General features: G+C 34.0%; 1 protein-coding gene across 1 annotated transcript in view; it reads left to right on the top strand.

Annotated features, from left to right (window-relative positions):
- Window positions 1–18,179, top strand: part of uif (sushi, von Willebrand factor type A, EGF and pentraxin domain-containing protein uif) — a 54,726-nt gene that overhangs the window by 33,129 nt on the left and 3,418 nt on the right. The window contains exons 4-33 of the mRNA XM_089220170.1: window positions 7,069–7,150; window positions 7,223–7,410; window positions 7,484–7,624; window positions 7,692–7,921; window positions 7,987–8,180; window positions 8,249–8,408; window positions 8,473–9,016; window positions 9,075–9,254; window positions 9,321–9,503; window positions 9,573–9,755; window positions 9,819–9,998; window positions 10,092–10,294; window positions 10,365–11,112; window positions 11,188–11,369; window positions 11,431–11,891; window positions 11,944–12,055; window positions 12,121–12,322; window positions 12,421–12,531; window positions 12,598–12,849; window positions 12,916–13,154; window positions 13,255–13,689; window positions 13,798–14,050; window positions 14,115–14,447; window positions 14,503–15,011; window positions 15,084–15,967; window positions 16,061–16,440; window positions 16,506–16,674; window positions 16,753–16,995; window positions 17,058–17,596; window positions 17,675–18,152. Of these exons, the coding sequence (XP_089076296.1) occupies window positions 7,069–7,150; window positions 7,223–7,410; window positions 7,484–7,624; window positions 7,692–7,921; window positions 7,987–8,180; window positions 8,249–8,408; window positions 8,473–9,016; window positions 9,075–9,254; window positions 9,321–9,503; window positions 9,573–9,755; window positions 9,819–9,998; window positions 10,092–10,294; window positions 10,365–11,112; window positions 11,188–11,369; window positions 11,431–11,891; window positions 11,944–12,055; window positions 12,121–12,322; window positions 12,421–12,531; window positions 12,598–12,849; window positions 12,916–13,154; window positions 13,255–13,689; window positions 13,798–14,050; window positions 14,115–14,447; window positions 14,503–15,011; window positions 15,084–15,967; window positions 16,061–16,440; window positions 16,506–16,674; window positions 16,753–16,995; window positions 17,058–17,596; window positions 17,675–18,152 (8,998 nt within the window). The remainder of the gene's footprint in view (window positions 1–7,068; window positions 7,151–7,222; window positions 7,411–7,483; window positions 7,625–7,691; window positions 7,922–7,986; window positions 8,181–8,248; window positions 8,409–8,472; window positions 9,017–9,074; window positions 9,255–9,320; window positions 9,504–9,572; window positions 9,756–9,818; window positions 9,999–10,091; window positions 10,295–10,364; window positions 11,113–11,187; window positions 11,370–11,430; window positions 11,892–11,943; window positions 12,056–12,120; window positions 12,323–12,420; window positions 12,532–12,597; window positions 12,850–12,915; window positions 13,155–13,254; window positions 13,690–13,797; window positions 14,051–14,114; window positions 14,448–14,502; window positions 15,012–15,083; window positions 15,968–16,060; window positions 16,441–16,505; window positions 16,675–16,752; window positions 16,996–17,057; window positions 17,597–17,674; window positions 18,153–18,179) is intronic.

The raw sequence follows: 18,179 nt of genomic DNA, 5'->3' as shown, positions 1-18,179 counted from the left end.
CATTGATATCAACCATATTATAACCACCAAACTACCGATTCAATACTTCAATAGGTACATTACACTGGATATCATAGTATGATAAAAGTCATAAACAAATCATAACTTAGTACCGTGCAAAAATGACTTGTTGTTGTAATAGAACATAGAATTTTCATAATTAATTACAGAGTATATTTTAAATTATGTTTACTGGATGGCACTTTGTAAATAAATTTTACACAGGTATAAATTAAATCAACCTTCAGATTCAACGCTTTTTTCCCATTGGGGGGGGGGGGGGCACTATACGTATTTTGTATGTCAAATATGATCTGAATAATTATATTATATGGAATAATTAGATGATTAAAGATTTATTTTAAAATGTATGTACTGTAAATCATAGTAAAATTGTTTTTTAATAAAAATATTTACTTTAAATCTTAATGTCATATTGTCATCTCAAAATGTATTTTTGCACTGCAGGAGCCTTTGTAGTTCATAATCCGACCTATCCGACAATGTGTTTAAGGAATAAAAATGTAATATATACCGTATACATTTATACAGTTATAAAAGTCTAATAATTATAGTATTTGACCACTATTTGTGCATACATTTCTACTCAATTGTTGGTCTCATATTCGTAAATCATATGAAAAGACTTACAGTAACGCTTTCTACTACGTTTTATTAATTCACTAAGCACGTAATACATTTCTGAGGGATCCTGTCATTTGTCTGCACGAAACATTCTGGGTTAAAGGAAATTTTCAAAATAAACATTCCTTTTTGAATATTAAACAAAACATACAAATCATATAAATACTCTAACACAGTAATACACACACATTAAAAAAAGTGTGTTGGAGAAGAGAGAAGAGTACGTGTATAAGCAAATCGTTTTATACTATTCAACATTTTTGCCATTTAACATTTGGCTATATAATAATCGAATTAATAATTTTGATTGGCGAATAACTATATATAACTATATATAACTATATATAACTATATATGTGAAATGTCTGCGGGAGCCAAAAAACACTATATATATTATTAGAGTATTAAAGTTAATTTTAAACATGAAAAATAGCCCGGAGAAAATGTGCGACCAAATGTTATTACTCGTTCCCGTTTCCTACTCAGGTACCTGTATAGGTAATCATTTCGTGTCACATATGATATAGGTGGTACATAAAATGTTAATTAATTGATGGCAGCTATAAAGATATAATATATCATATGTCTATATACCTATGTATTATACATAAAGTACTATAAAACTATTACCATTACCGACCTACTTAATATATAGGTACTAAATATTTTTGCTTTTTATTTTACTATTCTATTAAAAATAAAACAAAACAGACGGATACTATGATATATAAATAATACATCGATACATATAAAACAATTTAAATTAATTTAAAATTAAAATTAGACGACTTAAAGATCTGTATCAAATAATTTTTTACGCACATACTTATATGTTTTTTATTTTTACCATTAATAACATTTAATGCTCTCAAGTTCCAATTTAACTGTTGAATTGAATAAATATATTCATCATTAAGAATAACGGTATTTATCTCTGAAAACTATATTCATTGAACACAACATTTTAAATTACAAAAAATCGTATGGTTGTAAGAAATAACATTCGTTAATTATAACGCTGTAATGTGTTTTTCAACTAAATAAATCATTTTTTTTTCTATATAGTTTATATTCATCATAATGATAATCGTAACGGTGTATATATAGGTACTATTATATATAGGTACATCTAAACATTTTACGCCATATTCACGGCAAACGTGTCGTATCGTGTTTTATGTTTGCTCAGGGAATTACAGTAAACTTTATACGTAGGTAAAAACAAATACTGAAATACCCAGAAAAAAATCCTGTATTTAATCGTAACCGCATTGTTATGCTAGTACTCACCTAAATCTCCAAACCACGGCGGGTTACTTAAATACCGTAGCTGCAGTTTTACGGTAGCGGCAAGTATTAGGAAAATATACAATAATATGTGTATATAATTACTATTACGGCATAGATATTTTTTCGTGCATATAGTTCGAACGTTCTATAAAATATTTTAGAATCTATATAGAAACAAACGTATGACGCGGGTATTTATATTGGTGAGTTGGAATTTGCGAATAAAATCGATTGATAATGTGCATATAAATATAATTAGTACAATACACACACATCATTTAAGGCTTATCGACCATGGCGTAATTCACTGCAGCCGGTTGCGATCAAAAAACAGCTGCGTGTCCAATATGATAGACGAAAAACTGGACTGTGTATGAATTAAGTAGTTATCCATTTAATAATAATAATATACAGCAGTGTACTCGACGTTACACTAGTATAATATGAATATTTGAAACAGCTATTAATTTATTAAGTATAAAAATTCACGAGTAAAGAGCTATACTAAGTGCACTTTACACACATCCATACAGGTAAATATATATTATAAAAATGTCTGCGCATTTACTGTATATACTAAATATAAGTTTAAATTAGGTTATTCTTATAACGCTTCAAACCATTATTATGAACGTGTTTCTCGCGTCCGCAGATATATGGAGCAAAAATTCAAAATAAATAATATACGGTAAATTAAAAATATATATAAATTTATGGTAAAATCACTTTAAAACAAAACACTTACAGGCTACTAAATTATAATTTTTCCAATCAAACACACGCAGACGCCCCACATAATATTTTTGGTTCTGGTACATAACTAAATCCGGGTCCCTCTTAAATAACAATTGGTAAACATTTTTCTCATATTTAGTGAAGTAATTATTTGTATGAATGCCGGGCCCTAGAAAGTTAGAGCCCCTGTACCATGGGTCCTTTTGCCTCCCCCCTTTGTGGGGGCCCTAAACTTACGCTATTATTGTTATTTGTAAAATTAAATAATCGTTTACCGTCTACATTCACAGCGTAATTGTTGAGGACATATATTAAACGATTATTGATTAATCTAGTTTTATTACTGGATAGCGAACACGGAATAATATCGATATTCATATTAATAAATTATTATGTGTATATAAGCTGCTTATAATAAGCACGGTCTGTAGTACTAGTGTAGTAGTGTAATAGTGTCAGCGGATTGCGAATTGCAATTACGTTATATTATGTAAATATTGCAAGTACCTATAATAATATATACTTATTACTTAGTATATAATACAAATTACATAAAATTCATATAAACCCCGCCATCTCTTCACATTGGAACCGTATCCAGATTATACATTTATGCCGCTTATTGTATCACTATGGTGGGCAAGTGGGCAACCACAAACAGATGCAACGACGACTTGCAACAGTCAAGGGCGATTCAGATAGTCTATCCATATTATAATACACCGATACTCTAATAATAATATTATCGTAATTGCAGTATAATATGATAATATAGGTTTAACTCAGTGGCGTGGCAAAACGGGTAGTCGAGAGGCGCTCGATTTTTTTTAAATAGCATTTAATATTATGATAATTAATCTTATAAATTTTAATACGGTTCTAAAATTGCCTATAAAAGCGGCAATTTCCCCATGTAATGTTTATTTATTTTTATAGGACACCGTCAAGAGGGAGATATAAACCCAGTGTTCATTGTTCAAGAATAGGTGCTCGAAGGTGGTGAAATGGAAAATTCTTTAGTTCGCCACGTCACTGGGTAAACTAATAGAGTTCGATAGTCGCGCGTTTGCTTCTACATAATAATATAATACCTATGTGACGCAGAGTCGCCGATCGTTGTAATTTTTTATCGTCGTCGTCGAATGTTATGTAGTGAAACAAACTGCAGACTTTCGAATCGGCAGCAATCGCGTTTAGTATAATACACGTCAAGTGTCGACCCGACGAATAAAGCGCACAAAGCAGTCGCGCATTATAGGTAGGTATTATATTATATGTTTAAGCTGTCGGCCATCTTCATTTCCGCGGGTCCGCTGTTGCGCAACAACACTGGATGACGGTCGCAGCGTTCGCGTGTTATTATTAATTATACATTATTATTCTCCTATCGGCGGAGATGCGCGCCGTGGATCGTGACGCGGGCGAACCAGCGCGCCACCGCGGACGCGTGGGGTCTCGGCCTCGGCTATTATCGATGTTTGTCCGCTGAAATGCCGCCAAAATCGTTTTGCAAGAGAAAGCCGCGAGTATGATATATTATAATAATAATATCGTAGCGCCCGTATGGGTATATTATTTTGCACGCGCAAACAACGAATGTGATGGTATCCCCCTTCACAGCCGCGGTCGTGTAAAAGCACAATAATATTATGTTGTATATATCATATCATCGTATTCACCGCGAGAGGTATAAATATTAATATTACTGTACATCATCATATTATAAGACAAAATGTAATATCGTTTATTATTATTGTTATTAGGTATACACTTATGAATCGCGAGAGTGAGATACGATAAGAGGGAGCGAAAATAATAATATGAAATAAGTATACCGTAAAGTGTATCTATACAGTTATCATCGTGGTTTGCGGCTAAACCGCGTCTTCGTCGCCTCCGGGCCATCGATTGATCGATTAAAATTGATATTTGATTCCATATAATATACGTATAAACAAGTGTCGATGTCGGACTTGGCGGATTAGGGACAAACTAGGATATACTTAGACGTATAGTTTCGGGTAAGGAAAATACAATTTCTAGAAGTGTCCATATTGCTATTTTATGATTATAGATTGTACATTTATTATATATTATTATTATGATGATATAAATATATAATAATTGATAAAGGTTTTGTACATTTTATCCACCTATTACGAATCAACGAATCCTCAATGTCGTAGATCAAAATTCAATGCTAATATCGCCCATCTCTAAATTATATTAAATACCATGTACATTGTACCTGTACGGCGTGCAACCGTAGTCGTGTGTTGCTTTATCGTTATTCGTTTGATATTGTAATAATACAAGTAGATTACTTTATATTATTTTTAAGCGATGGTATTTTTTATTATACTCTATGTCTATGATATTACGACACCCTTGTACATGGTGTTATATAGTGGTTGTGAATGCAAGTCCGTCACACAACGTTTCTAGCTGTTTTTTGCGGTACATAATATATTTTTATAATATATATATATATAACATATGTATATGTATATAATATATAGTATGTAACATGTATACAATATATATATTCTATACAGTATGTTTAACATTAAATGTTATAATATACTGATTGGTCGGTGTAAGTTATTTTTTTTAACTGTTAACCAAACAAGATTTTAGAGAAATTACTAAAATATTATTATGGATTTAACTTTTACTTATTGATTATTACCAAACAATCAGTCCACTGTAAATAAACGTTTTCATTTCTTCGTATAATTCATTTTTTAAAATTATTATTTCTATTTTCTTACTTAACGAAAAATATTACGCTTACTAATCATTGCAGTATTATAAGGATAAAGGATATATAGGTTACTAAAAACAGATTTCTGGACTCAATGTGTATTATAATATTATGTGCATATATATAATAATTGATTGTCTATCGGTACAATTTTACATTCCTCTACGTGAAAGCTAATAGATTTTGTTTTTTTCGTTGTTATATTTTCGGATTTATACGTTTACTAGTCTTGTAAATTACTAAATTATGCAGTATATTACAAAACATCATAATATAATATTTTAGGTAAAATAAACATTTATTGTATTATGTCCGCTCATCACGATCGTGTTATGTGTGCGAAACGCAAATGAAAATTACTAGTTAATTTTTGATTAGGCAATACCTATTGTACCAAACAAAATATCCCAAACTCTAGGCGTATAGACCATCTGTATTTGTTTGCAGACGTTCAAAATACAAGTAAAAAGTAAAAATATTTATTGATTTTCTAATACCTGCAACTAAGTATATAATAAGTATATTGTTTAATTTTGTCTAATTTTGAAGTCATCGTTACTTTCTAAAAACATTTTAAAATGTTAGCTTTATACGTGGTGCGAGAGCTTGAGTACGTGTGAGTGGGTCTATATTCTATTTATACGATTGTTTCGCTAGTAACATACAATAATATAATAATAATACGCACGCTAAATATTATAATAATATAACACGTATTACATATTATTACCATTCCGATTGTTTTCCGCTTTGGGCGGGTACGATGTATATTATTACTGCGACTATTGTCATCGTTTTCGGTATTTCTCCATCGGTCGTTGGCTGCAAGTACAAAATAGTTGAGTACATTCAGAACATGGAATATAGGTACGTTTTGAAAAACGTCAACGAGGATCTGACCTAAAACCCAGTACCGCGTATACCCGATGACTAGTTTCAATTTCTATAGCAAACGCGCACGTGATTCATAAAGTTTCACCGAATGAAAACGAACAATATATACATATATATTACAAAAAAAAAAAATTGTTATGAAAAAAAATAATAAATGGAAAGAAAGGAATACTCGGCTATTCCTGTTTTGTGGAATTGCGCTTTTTTATATACAATATACATGTATTATAGTAGTTGTCAGTCCTACATACGTGCAACGCTACTGCAACTCTTTCACGACGAATGTGTGTCACATTGAATATCAATTGCGTTCCGTCATGATGATTGAAACTGTATCGTTTTTCGACTGTATTTAGAGCCGCGGGGTTTCGGTTTCAATAGACCGGCACAGATACATTGAAAACCGCAGGTATCGTTGCCTATGATATCTATGGTATATCAGCTATACCTATTATAGTTTCGCGTTCAAACTAGTCTACCTCACGTCTCAATGGTTTTGGAACCGAAATATAGGTGCTGCAGATATATAATTATATTAAAGAGGTTGTACGCAATATCGCAGTGAATAGAATTAGAATATATTCATTATATTTACCACGATATCGTAGTCTCGGCTGTTTTTAAAATGAATCTGATGAAATTTTATGATATTATCTGTAACAGTTTGTTCAGGCAATCATTACCTATGTACCTATATTACAATCCACAGATTATTTATAATTTATACTGATTTGTTATAGGATGGGAGCTCAAAGGGCTACATTGTTACAAATTTTTCAGCATAAAGCATTCGTGGGAAAATGCTGCCCAACTGTGCAACAGGTATTTTTGATTAAACTATTACGTTTGGATAATTCTTTAATGACATATATAAATTTGTATCTTGTTGTATAGGTATGGCAGTGACTTGGTATTAATTGAGTCATACACGGAAAATAACTACACTGCGTCATTGGCGAGAAGAAGTCTAGGGCCAGTAGATAGAAACAATCAGAAATATTGGTTGGGATTGGCTTCGTTAGACGATCTTCGAACGAATACTTTAGAATACGCTGGTGGAGTTTTAGTGTCACAATATTCCGGTAAATTTCAGAAATCAAACACGACTAGTTGAAATTCATAAACGATTATTTTAAAATTATGATACCGTTTTAGGATTTTGGTCATTGTCTCAACCAGATCCATCATCTGGAGAATGCGTTGACGTGACTGTGACCGATGAACAACAGTCGTGGGAGTTGCAAACGTGCGAATCTCTATTGCCATTTTTATGCAGAGCTAATGCCTGTCCAACAGGTTAGATTTCTGGACAGTTTAATTTTAAAGTAATTTTTTTTTTACACAACTGCAATTTGTGATTTAGGCTCGTTTCACTGCTCAAACGGACGTTGCGTCAATTCAGCATTCAAATGTGACAAGCAGAATGATTGTGGTGATTGGTCAGATGAACTGGATTGCACTTCAAACTGCCATTATTATATGGCCAACAGCGGTGACGTTGTTGAATCTCCCAATTATCCACACAAATATGAAGCCCTGTCTAATTGTAAATGGACATTGGAAGGACCACAAGGCCATAATATATTATTACAGGTTTGAAATAATTACATAAAAAATATAAATTTATACTATATTTTTTAACATATTTTTACTATTAGTTCCAAGAATTTGAAACGGAGAAGTCATTTGATACTGTACAAATTCTGGTTGGCGGTCGTACTGAAGATAAGGCAGTTAATTTAGCAACACTTTCTGGAAAAATGGACTTGAGTAACAAAATGTTTGTATCGGCTTCTAATTTCATGATTGTCAAATTTAGCTCAGATGCTTCAGTAGAACGTAAAGGCTTCAGGTAAACATTGCAATTTTTTAAAATTAAATCGTCTACAAGCATTTAATATATCAAAATGTATTTTAAAGGGCTTCGTGGAAAACAGAACCGCAAGTATGTGGTGGTAATTTAAGAGCAACAACACAACCACAACCTTTAACTTCACCCGGATTTCCTAATAATTATCCTGGTGGTTTGGAATGCTTGTACACAATCACTGCTCAAGCTGGAAGAATCATTACTCTCGAGGTATTATTTTATATTTTGTTTAAATAATTTTTATATTTTAATTATATAAAATATCAAATTTTAGATTGAAGATTTAGAATTACAACAAAACAGAGACTTTGTATTGATTAGAGATGGAGATTCGCCAAAAAGTCAACCAATTGGACGTTTAACAGGAACGTTGGAAAACAATCCTAGGTTATTAATGTCTACCGGAAACCAAATGTATTTATACTTCAAAACAAGTTTAGGTGATAGCAAAAAAGGTTTCAAAATTAAATACTCACAAGGTTGTAAAGCCACTATAACCGCTGCTAATGGAACAATTGCTTCACCTACTTTTGGTTTATCAAATTACCCAAGCAATTTAGAATGTCTCATTAAAATCAAGAACCCATCTATGAGTCCATTATCACTGAAATTCGATTCGTTTGTCTTACATCAATCTGATTACGTACAAGTTTATGATGGAGCAAGTACTAGTGGACTAAGACTTCATCCAAATAATGGTTTTACTGGAAGTACTCCACCTAAGATTACACTTACAGCGGCCAGCGGAGAGATGTTAGTACGATTTGTAACAGACGCATTACACAACCAAAAAGGATGGCATGCAACATTCTCAGCTGGTAAGATTTAATTTTAAATTTTAAGCAAAGCATTTTTTATTTCAACTTATATTCCTAGATTGTCCAACATTGAAGCCTGGTGAAGGAGCGTTAGAATCAAATAGAGACACTGCTTTTGGAACAACTGTTACTTTCTCATGTCCTGTAGGACAAGAGTTTGCAACAGGAAAATCAAAAATCACGACTGAATGTTTAATTAGTGGTAATTGGTCAATTTCCTACATCCCAAAATGTCAAGGTAAGTTAAATATTAACAAATAAAATGTTAATAATTTCTAATATTTATTTTTATTATATGATAAAGAGGTGTATTGCGGTCCCGTTCCACAAATCGATAATGGGTTTTCAATCGGTTCAACTAATGTTACTTACCGAGGTCAAGCAATGTATCAGTGTTATGCAGGATTTGCCTTTCCATCCAACGAGCCAATCGAAAAAGTATCATGTCTTGCAGATGGGCGATGGGAAAGATTACCAACATGTTTAGGTAAGTGAACGAATTATTATTTAGTATATTTGAGCAATTTTTTTAATCGGTTGTTTTAAAAATAATAAGCTTCTCAATGTCCACCACTTCCGGAAACACCACATGCCAATTTCACGGTTTTAAACGGTGGCGGACGAAGTTATGGAACCATAGTGCGGTTCCAGTGCGAGTCAGGATATGTTCGATCAGGACATCCTGTAGTACTTTGTATGAGTAATGGAACGTGGTCTAGTGGAGTTCCAGTCTGTTCTCGTAAGTTTTAATAGACTTGAAACAATAACAGAGATTTTAGAGTGTGGTTGTATAACGTTGTAGGTGCGGAGTGTCATGTACTACCTGAAATTCAAAATGGATTCGTTATTGATCAAACGCGTAAATACTTGTATGGAGATGAAGCTCGTGTACAATGTCATCGGGGATTCAAATTAACTGGGGGACCATCGATAATAAAATGCGGAGCTAATCAAACTTTTTTAAATGTACCAAAATGTGAAGGTAAATTTTTATTTTTATTTTTCATTTCTAAATGATTCTAGCTTTATGATAATTATTATTTTAATAATTCTTATATTGTATTTTGATAATTAGATGTAAACGAGTGTGCCGCTAGTCAATGTGATTTATCATCGACAGAATGTGTCAATAGCTTAGGAGGGTTCCACTGCCGTTGTAAGACTGGTTTCGCACCCACTATGGAATGCAGACCAGTTGGAGATCTGGGTCTAATTAGTGGAGGAATTTCAGATGATTCTATCACTGTATCTGGATCTGAACCTTCATTTACCAAAGAGGTAGATCTTATATTTTTTTTCATCAAAATAATTTGTACAATAATATTAAAACTCTTCATTGTTTGTTTAGATGATAAGATTAAATACGATGCGTGGATGGTGTGGCACGAATGTTGAACCTGGAGACAATTGGGTTTTGATTGATTTAAAAGCACCAACAGTAATACGAGGCTTTAGATCACAAGGTGTAATGAGAGGATCTAACAAAATTGCATTCTCTTCAGCTATAAGAATTCAATATTCGAATAATCTGACTGATGTGTTTAGGGATTATACCAATCCCGATGGTACACCAGTGGAATTCCGCATTTTAGAACCTAGTTTGTCAGTGCTCAATTTTCCAATGCCCATTGAAGCTCAATATATTAAACTAAAAATTCAAGATTACGTCGTGGCTCCTTGTTTAAAACTTGAATTAGTTGGTTGTACTAGATTAGATTGTGTTGACGTGAACGAATGTTCAGTTAACAATGGTGGATGTCAGCAAAAATGTATTAACAGTCCTGGAAGTTATGCTTGTTCCTGTAATATTGGATATGAACTGTATGTAAAGAATGGAACTGCTGGATTTTTTATAAATGAATTTGAATCTGGAGAAAGAGATGGTGACGTATACCAAAGAAATAAGACCTGTGTTCCAGTTATGTGTCCCAATTTACAAGCACCTGAAAATGGCGTGGTTCTTTCGACAAAAGAATCTTATCATTTTGGAGATTTAGTGAACTTCCAGTGTAAATTCGGATACGTGATGGCTGGATCAGCATCTCTTTTATGTACATCCACTGGAGCATGGAATGGAACAGTACCTCAATGTCAATGTAATTTAAAATTAATATTGATATTTTAGATCTACATAATATAACTGTATGTAAAATTTATTTGAATTTTTACAGCTGCAAAATGTGTATCTCTTCCTGATGATAAGATTGAAGGTCTTAAAGTAAGTCGATTTGAAAAAGATGCAGTACTCGTGCCATTCAGAGAAAATGTTACATTAAAATGTGAAAACCCGGGACGAACTCTTCGAGGAACTGCAACTTCTGGCTTTAGACAATGTGTTTATGATCCAAAACCAGTAAGTCTAAATTTAATATTTTATTAAAACTTAATTGTATTTTATTTTAAAATCTTTTAAGGGTTTCCCCGAATATTGGCTATCTGGAGCAACTCCATCATGCCCGAGAGTAGACTGTGGTGTACCAATGCCTACAGCTGGAGCTGAATATGGAAATTTCAAAGATACTAGATATCAATCATCTTTCTTCTTTGGTTGTCAAGATACATTCAAACTTGCTGGACAGACCGATAAGAATGATAATGTAGTGCGTTGTCAAGCAAATGGTATTTGGGATTTCGGAGATTTAAGATGTGAAGGTCCCGTGTGTCAAGACCCTGGAAGACCTACAGATGGTTATCAAGTAGCCTCAAGCTATGAACAAGGCTCCGAAGTACAATTTGGATGTAATAAACCTGGCTACATATTAATTAATCCAAGACCTATTACATGTATCCGAGAGCCTGAATGTAAGGTTATCAAACCATTAGGTTTGACTTCTGGTAGAATTCCAGATTCAGCTATTAATGCAACATCAGAAAGGTAAATTTATCTTTAAATTTTTTTTTTAAAGCTAATCAAAATGTGGTTTTAGGCCAAATTATGAAGCTCGTAACATTCGTTTGAATTCAGTTACTGGTTGGTGTGGTAAGCAAGAAGCATTTACTTATGTTAGCGTTGACTTGGGACAAGTATACAGAGTCAAGGTATATATATATTTTAAGTTCGCCAATAAATAAATATAGATATTTACATAAAAACTTTATTTTAGGCCATCCTCGTGAAAGGTGTAGTTACCAATGATATCGTAGGGCGTCCAACCGAAATTCGCTTCTTTTACAAACAAGAAGAAAAAGAAAATTTCGTTGTATACTTCCCAAATTTCAATTTAACAATGAGAGATCCTGGAAACTTTGGTGAATTGGCTATGATTACTTTACCAAAATATGTGCAAGCACGATTTGTCATCTTAGGTACGTTTAACATATTATGCTATATAATTACTTATCAATTATTAAACTGATATCAAATTAAAATGCATCAACAATTTGAATTCTATTTAATATTTTAGGAATTGTTAGCTATATGGATAATGCTTGTTTGAAATTTGAATTGATGGGTTGTGAAGAACCAAAAGTGGAACCTTTATTAGGTTTCGACTATGGTCATTCGCCTTGTGTTGGTAAGTTTTATAAACAACATGAAATTAAAAAAAAAAAAAAAAATACTAAAAATAATAATATTTCAGATAACGAACCTCCGGTATTCCAAAATTGTCCAACTCAACCGATCATAGTACGTCGTGGACCTAATGGAATAGAACCAGTTAATATGACAGAACCAGTACCAGTTGACAACAGTGGTAGCATTGCAAGACTTGAAGTGAAACCGCAAAGTTTTAAATTACCATTCTATACATTCCAAGATACAGCAGTAAAATACGTTGCATTTGATTTTGACGGAAATGTAGCCATCTGTGAAATAAACATCACAGTTACAGGTAGAACTAAATAAATAATACAAAATTACGATTATGATATTTATAACGTTTTATACTTATTTTTAGATGAAACCCCGCCACAATTGAGTTGTCCCCAAAGTTACGTTATTGAATTAGTGAACAAACAAGACAATTATGTAGTAAACTTTAATGAAACTCGTAGACGAATTAATGTATCAGATGCTTCTGGTGAAGTCACGCTTACATTTAATCCAGACCGAGCTTCGATTGCTATTGGAGATTATGAAAATGTAACAGTTACAGCAGCTGATAAATTTGGAAACAAAGCTACTTGTTATTTCCAGGTAATATTTCCATAAATATTAATAAAAAAATAAATTCATGCAATTAGCTTCTTATTAAAAACAATATCTCATTTATATAATTCTAATATATGAATTGTAGGTTTCTGTACAAGCAACTCCTTGTGTTGATTGGGATCTTAAGCCACCTTCAAATGGAGCATTAAATTGTCTGCCATCTGATGATAGTGGTTTAGAGTGTATAGCTACTTGCAAAGCTGGATTTAGATTTACCGATGGCCAACCAACAAAATCATTTACTTGTGAACAAAGAAGTCAATGGTCACCTTCTTCAGTTGTACCAGATTGTGTATCTGAAGACACACATCAAGCTGATTATCACGTGGTGCCATCAATAATTTATCGTGCTAATGGCGCAGTCCCATCTTTATGTTTAAGACAATACGCTGACATTTTGAGCCAACATTATGGACCTCTTAATGATATTTTGACAGAAAGATGTTCTGCTGTTAAAGTTAACATGAATGTATCATTCATTGATACTAAACCACAACTATTAGATGAAAACTTAGTTCAGGTATGTTAGTTAATCTAATTAATGTATTAATCTGTATAAAACATGTAAATATTTGTATGCAAATTAAAATTATATTAAACGGATAATATATTTATTTATTTTTTTTAGATTGATTTTGTATTAGGAGTTTTACCAGAAGTTAGACAGCCTCAATTATATGATTTCTGTGGGTCAACTTTGAATTTAGTTTTTGATCTTAGTGTTTCATATGCTAGTGCTGCTATAGAACCACTGTTAAATATATCAGCAGTAGCTAATCAATGTCCTCCATTGAAGGCTCTTAGATCATCTGTATCTAAAGGATTCACTTGTAATATTGGCGAAGTACTTAATATGGACACTAATCAAGTGCCTCGATGCTGTATGAAATAATTATTTATTATATTGATATGTGTATCGAGCTAATCTCACACGTATCATTTTAGTGCATTGTCCGGCCGGAACTTATGCTGGAATCAAACAAACATCGTGTATGCCATGTGCCCGTGGCTACTACCAAGATACAGCTAGACAAGGTGCTTGTATGAAATGTCCTAATGGAACATACACTAAGGAATTGGGATCAAAAAGTTTGAAAGATTGTATTCCTGTGTGTGGATATGGAACTTATTCACCGACAGGACTTGTTCCTTGTCTCGAATGTGCTAGAAATAGTTATACATCAGAGCCACCTACTTCTGGTTTCAAGGAATGTATATCATGTCCACCTAACATGTTTACATACCAACCTTCTGCTCCAAACAAAGATTTTTGCAGAGGTATTAATTTCATGTCATAGTTCATGTACACGTCATAATACATTTAACGTTACAGCTAAATGTCCTCCTGGTCAGTATTCAGAAACTGGTTTAGCGCCCTGCTCACCATGTCCTCCAAACTACTATCAAGCGGGAAGTGGACAAACTGCGTGTTTGGGATGTCCTACAAATACAAAAACCAAAGGATCTGGAGCTGCAGGACGAGATGAATGTCAATCTATCGTTTGCACCGAAAGTTCATGTTTACATGGTGGGCTTTGTGTACCACTCGGTCATGGAATACAATGTTTCTGTCCAGCTGGGTTTTCAGGAAAACGTTGTGAAATCGACATAGACGAATGTGCTTCTCAGCCATGTTTCAATGGAGGTTCATGTATAGATCTTCCTCAAGGTTACCGTTGCCAGTGCAAAAATGGATTTAGTGGAATAAACTGTCAAGAAGAGAAATCTGACTGTAGGAACGATACATGTCCCGAAAGAGCAATGTGCAAAGATGAACCAGGGTTAGGCAACTTTACTTGCCTTTGTCGTAGTGGCTACACAGGACAAAATTGTGATATGACGGTTAGTTAAAAAAAAAAAATATGTTATTACTTAATAAAACATATTGATTTCTGAATTGTTAATTATTTATAGATTGATCCATGCATGGAAACATTAAGCCCATGTAAGAACTCAGCTACTTGTACAGCATTGAAACAAGGTAGATACAAATGTGAATGTAAGCCTGGTTGGGAAGGTGAACATTGTGATATAAACATCGATGACTGCGCAGAACGACCATGCCTTTTGGGAGCGGCTTGTACAGATCTCATTAATGATTTCAAGTGCGCGTGCCCACCAGGTTTTACGGGAAAACGTTGTGAAACAAAAATTGAAATATGCGCGGCTAACCCATGTCAAAATGGTGTGTGCATTGATAGATTATTCAGTCATCAATGTGTTTGTCATCCGGGATGGACTGGTGCTGCTTGTGAAATTAACATTGATGATTGTGCCAGTAACCCGTGTGGAAACGATGGAGAATGTACAGACATGGTGAATGGTTATTCTTGTACTTGTGACGTTGGTTATACTGGTAAAAGATGTCAACATTTGATCGATGATTGTGCTTCGGGACCATGTCAAAATGGAGGATCGTGTGTTGACATGTTGGACGGATTTATGTGTCGCTGTAGACCTGGTTACTTAGGTCTTCAATGTGAAGCTGGAATTGACGAATGTCTAAGTGATCCATGCAGTCCCGAAGGTACAGAACAATGTTTAGATTTGGACAACAATTACAAGTGTGTATGCCATTCCGGATACACTGGAAATATGTGTGAAAATAACATTGATGATTGCGCTTCTTCACCATGCATGAACAACGGTAAATGTTACGATGGTGTTAACACGTTCTCTTGCCAATGTCCACCTGGCTGGACTGGAAAACGATGTGAAATCGATTTAAGCTCATGCCAGAGTAAACCATGTTATAACGACGCAACGTGTATTAATTTGTTCCAAGACTATTTCTGTGTGTAAGTATACGAATTTTAGTCTATATATATTTAAAAAAAATCGATATACAATAATAAAACGGGATTGTATCATATCTTACAATATTTTTCTAGATGTCCATCAGGAACTGACGGAAAGCAGTGTGAGACTGCACCAGAACGTTGTATTGGTAATCCATGTATGCACGGTGGTAGATGTCAAGATTTTGGATCTGGATTGAATTGCACGTGTCCGAGTGATTATGATGGAATCGGTTGCCAATATGAGTTTGATGCTTGTCAAGCTAATACATGTAAAAATGGAGCGACATGTATTGATAACGGTCCGGGGTACAAGTGCATCTGTCCACCTGGATTTATGGGTAAAAATTGTGATGAAGATATAGTTGACTGCAAAGAAAACTCATGTCCACCTACAGCTACTTGTATCGATCTTACCAATAAGTTCTATTGCCAGTGTCCATTTAATTTGACGGGAGATGATTGTAGAAAAAGTACATTACAGCATACACTTATAAAATGTTCGAAACCAATTTTAATTGTTAAACTTATATTTCAGCTATCCAAGTTGATTACGATTTTAGTTTCCCGGACGAGACACTAAGTAGTGCAGCTTTAACAGTTCCATTCCAATTCACAGGATCCAGAGATAGTTTCACTATTGCTATGTGGGTTCAATATGCACAAAAAGACGAACCAGGAATATTCTTCACGCTTTACAGTGTCACGTTAGTTCAATCTTCAATCATACTGTATTAAAATAATATTATTTATGACAAATATAATTAATTTGAAATTGTTTTTAGGTCTCCTCATGTAGTACAGGGTCAACGAGTACTTATACAAGCTCATTCTAGTGGTGTTGAGGTATCAATTTTCCCAGAACTTCAAGATGTGTTTTTGGCTTTCCACGAATACACTACTATTAACGATGGACAGTGGCATCACATTGCAATCGTGTGGAATCAAGGTACACTAACTTTGATCACCGAAGGATTAATCGCAAGTAAAATGGAAGGTTACGGAACAGGCAGGAAGTTACCAGAATTGTGAGTTAAATTTTATATTAATTTTTAATAAAAATATTTTATAAATATTTTTTCCGTTACAGCGGTTGGACTGTGTTAGGAAAGCCAAGGATGGACAGAAAAACATTTACAGAAGCTGGTTTTAAGGGTCAGCTGAACAAAGTACAAATTTGGGGACGGGCTCTTGATATCACTAATGAAGTGCAGAAACAAGTTCGTGATTGTAGAACCGAGCCAGTACTCTACCAAGGATTAGTTCTCACGTGGGCAGGTTTCGATGATATCCAAGGGGGCGTTGAAAGAATCGTTCCTTCGAAATGCAGTCAACACTCTTGCCCAGCTGGATACACTGGACCGAACTGCGAACAGCTTCAAGTCGATAAAAAACCACCCCAAGTTGAATATTGTCCAGGTGATCTCTGGGTAATTGCGAAAAATGGTTCAGCAGTTGTCAATTGGGATGAACCAAGATTTACTGATAATGTTGAAGTAGTAAGAGTTGAGGAGAAGAACGGCCATAAACCTGGACAAACACTCCTTTGGGGAACTTATCGTATCGCATATGTGGCATTTGACGAAGTTGGTAATGCTGCTGTATGCTCTTTTAGAATATATGTTCTATGTAAGTAAAGTTATAGTTAGTATTTTCTAAAAATCTTTGACACACAAATAACCTTGTATGCATTTTGTCTGGTTTTAGCTGAATTTTGTCCAACGCTGGCAGATCCAATTGGTGGAAAGCAACAATGTAAAGATTGGGGTTCCGGTGGACAGTTCAAAGTGTGTGAAATCAGTTGTAATCCAGGATTAAGGTTCTCACAAGAAGTTCCTAAATTCTACACGTGTGGTGCTGAAGGTTTCTGGAGACCCACCATAGATCCTGCTTACCCGACAATCTATCCTGCATGTTCAGCATCTAAACCAGCTCAACGAGTGTTCAAGGTCGACATGAAATTCCCTACGTCAGTACTATGTAATGAAGCGGGACAAGGAGTGCTGAAACAAAAAGTCAGAAATGCAATAAATACGTTGAACAGAGAATGGAACCTCTGTTCGTATTCCATTAAAGGAACACGCGAGTGCAAAGATTTGAATATCGAAGTGAAATGTGATCATCGGTCTTCGAGGCCAACTAGAAATGTAGAAAACGACGAAAGTGATTCTGCTGTCGCAATAAGGTAAATTTTAATGCTGCTTATATTAAA

The sequence above is a fragment of the Diuraphis noxia genome, unplaced genomic scaffold, assembly GCF_037042655.1.
Source record: "Diuraphis noxia isolate RWA-SAM2 unplaced genomic scaffold, SU_Dnox_SAM2 contig0002, whole genome shotgun sequence".
Lineage (NCBI taxonomy): Eukaryota > Metazoa > Arthropoda > Insecta > Hemiptera > Aphididae > Diuraphis > Diuraphis noxia.
This window is presented reverse-complemented; position numbering and strand designations above follow the sequence as displayed.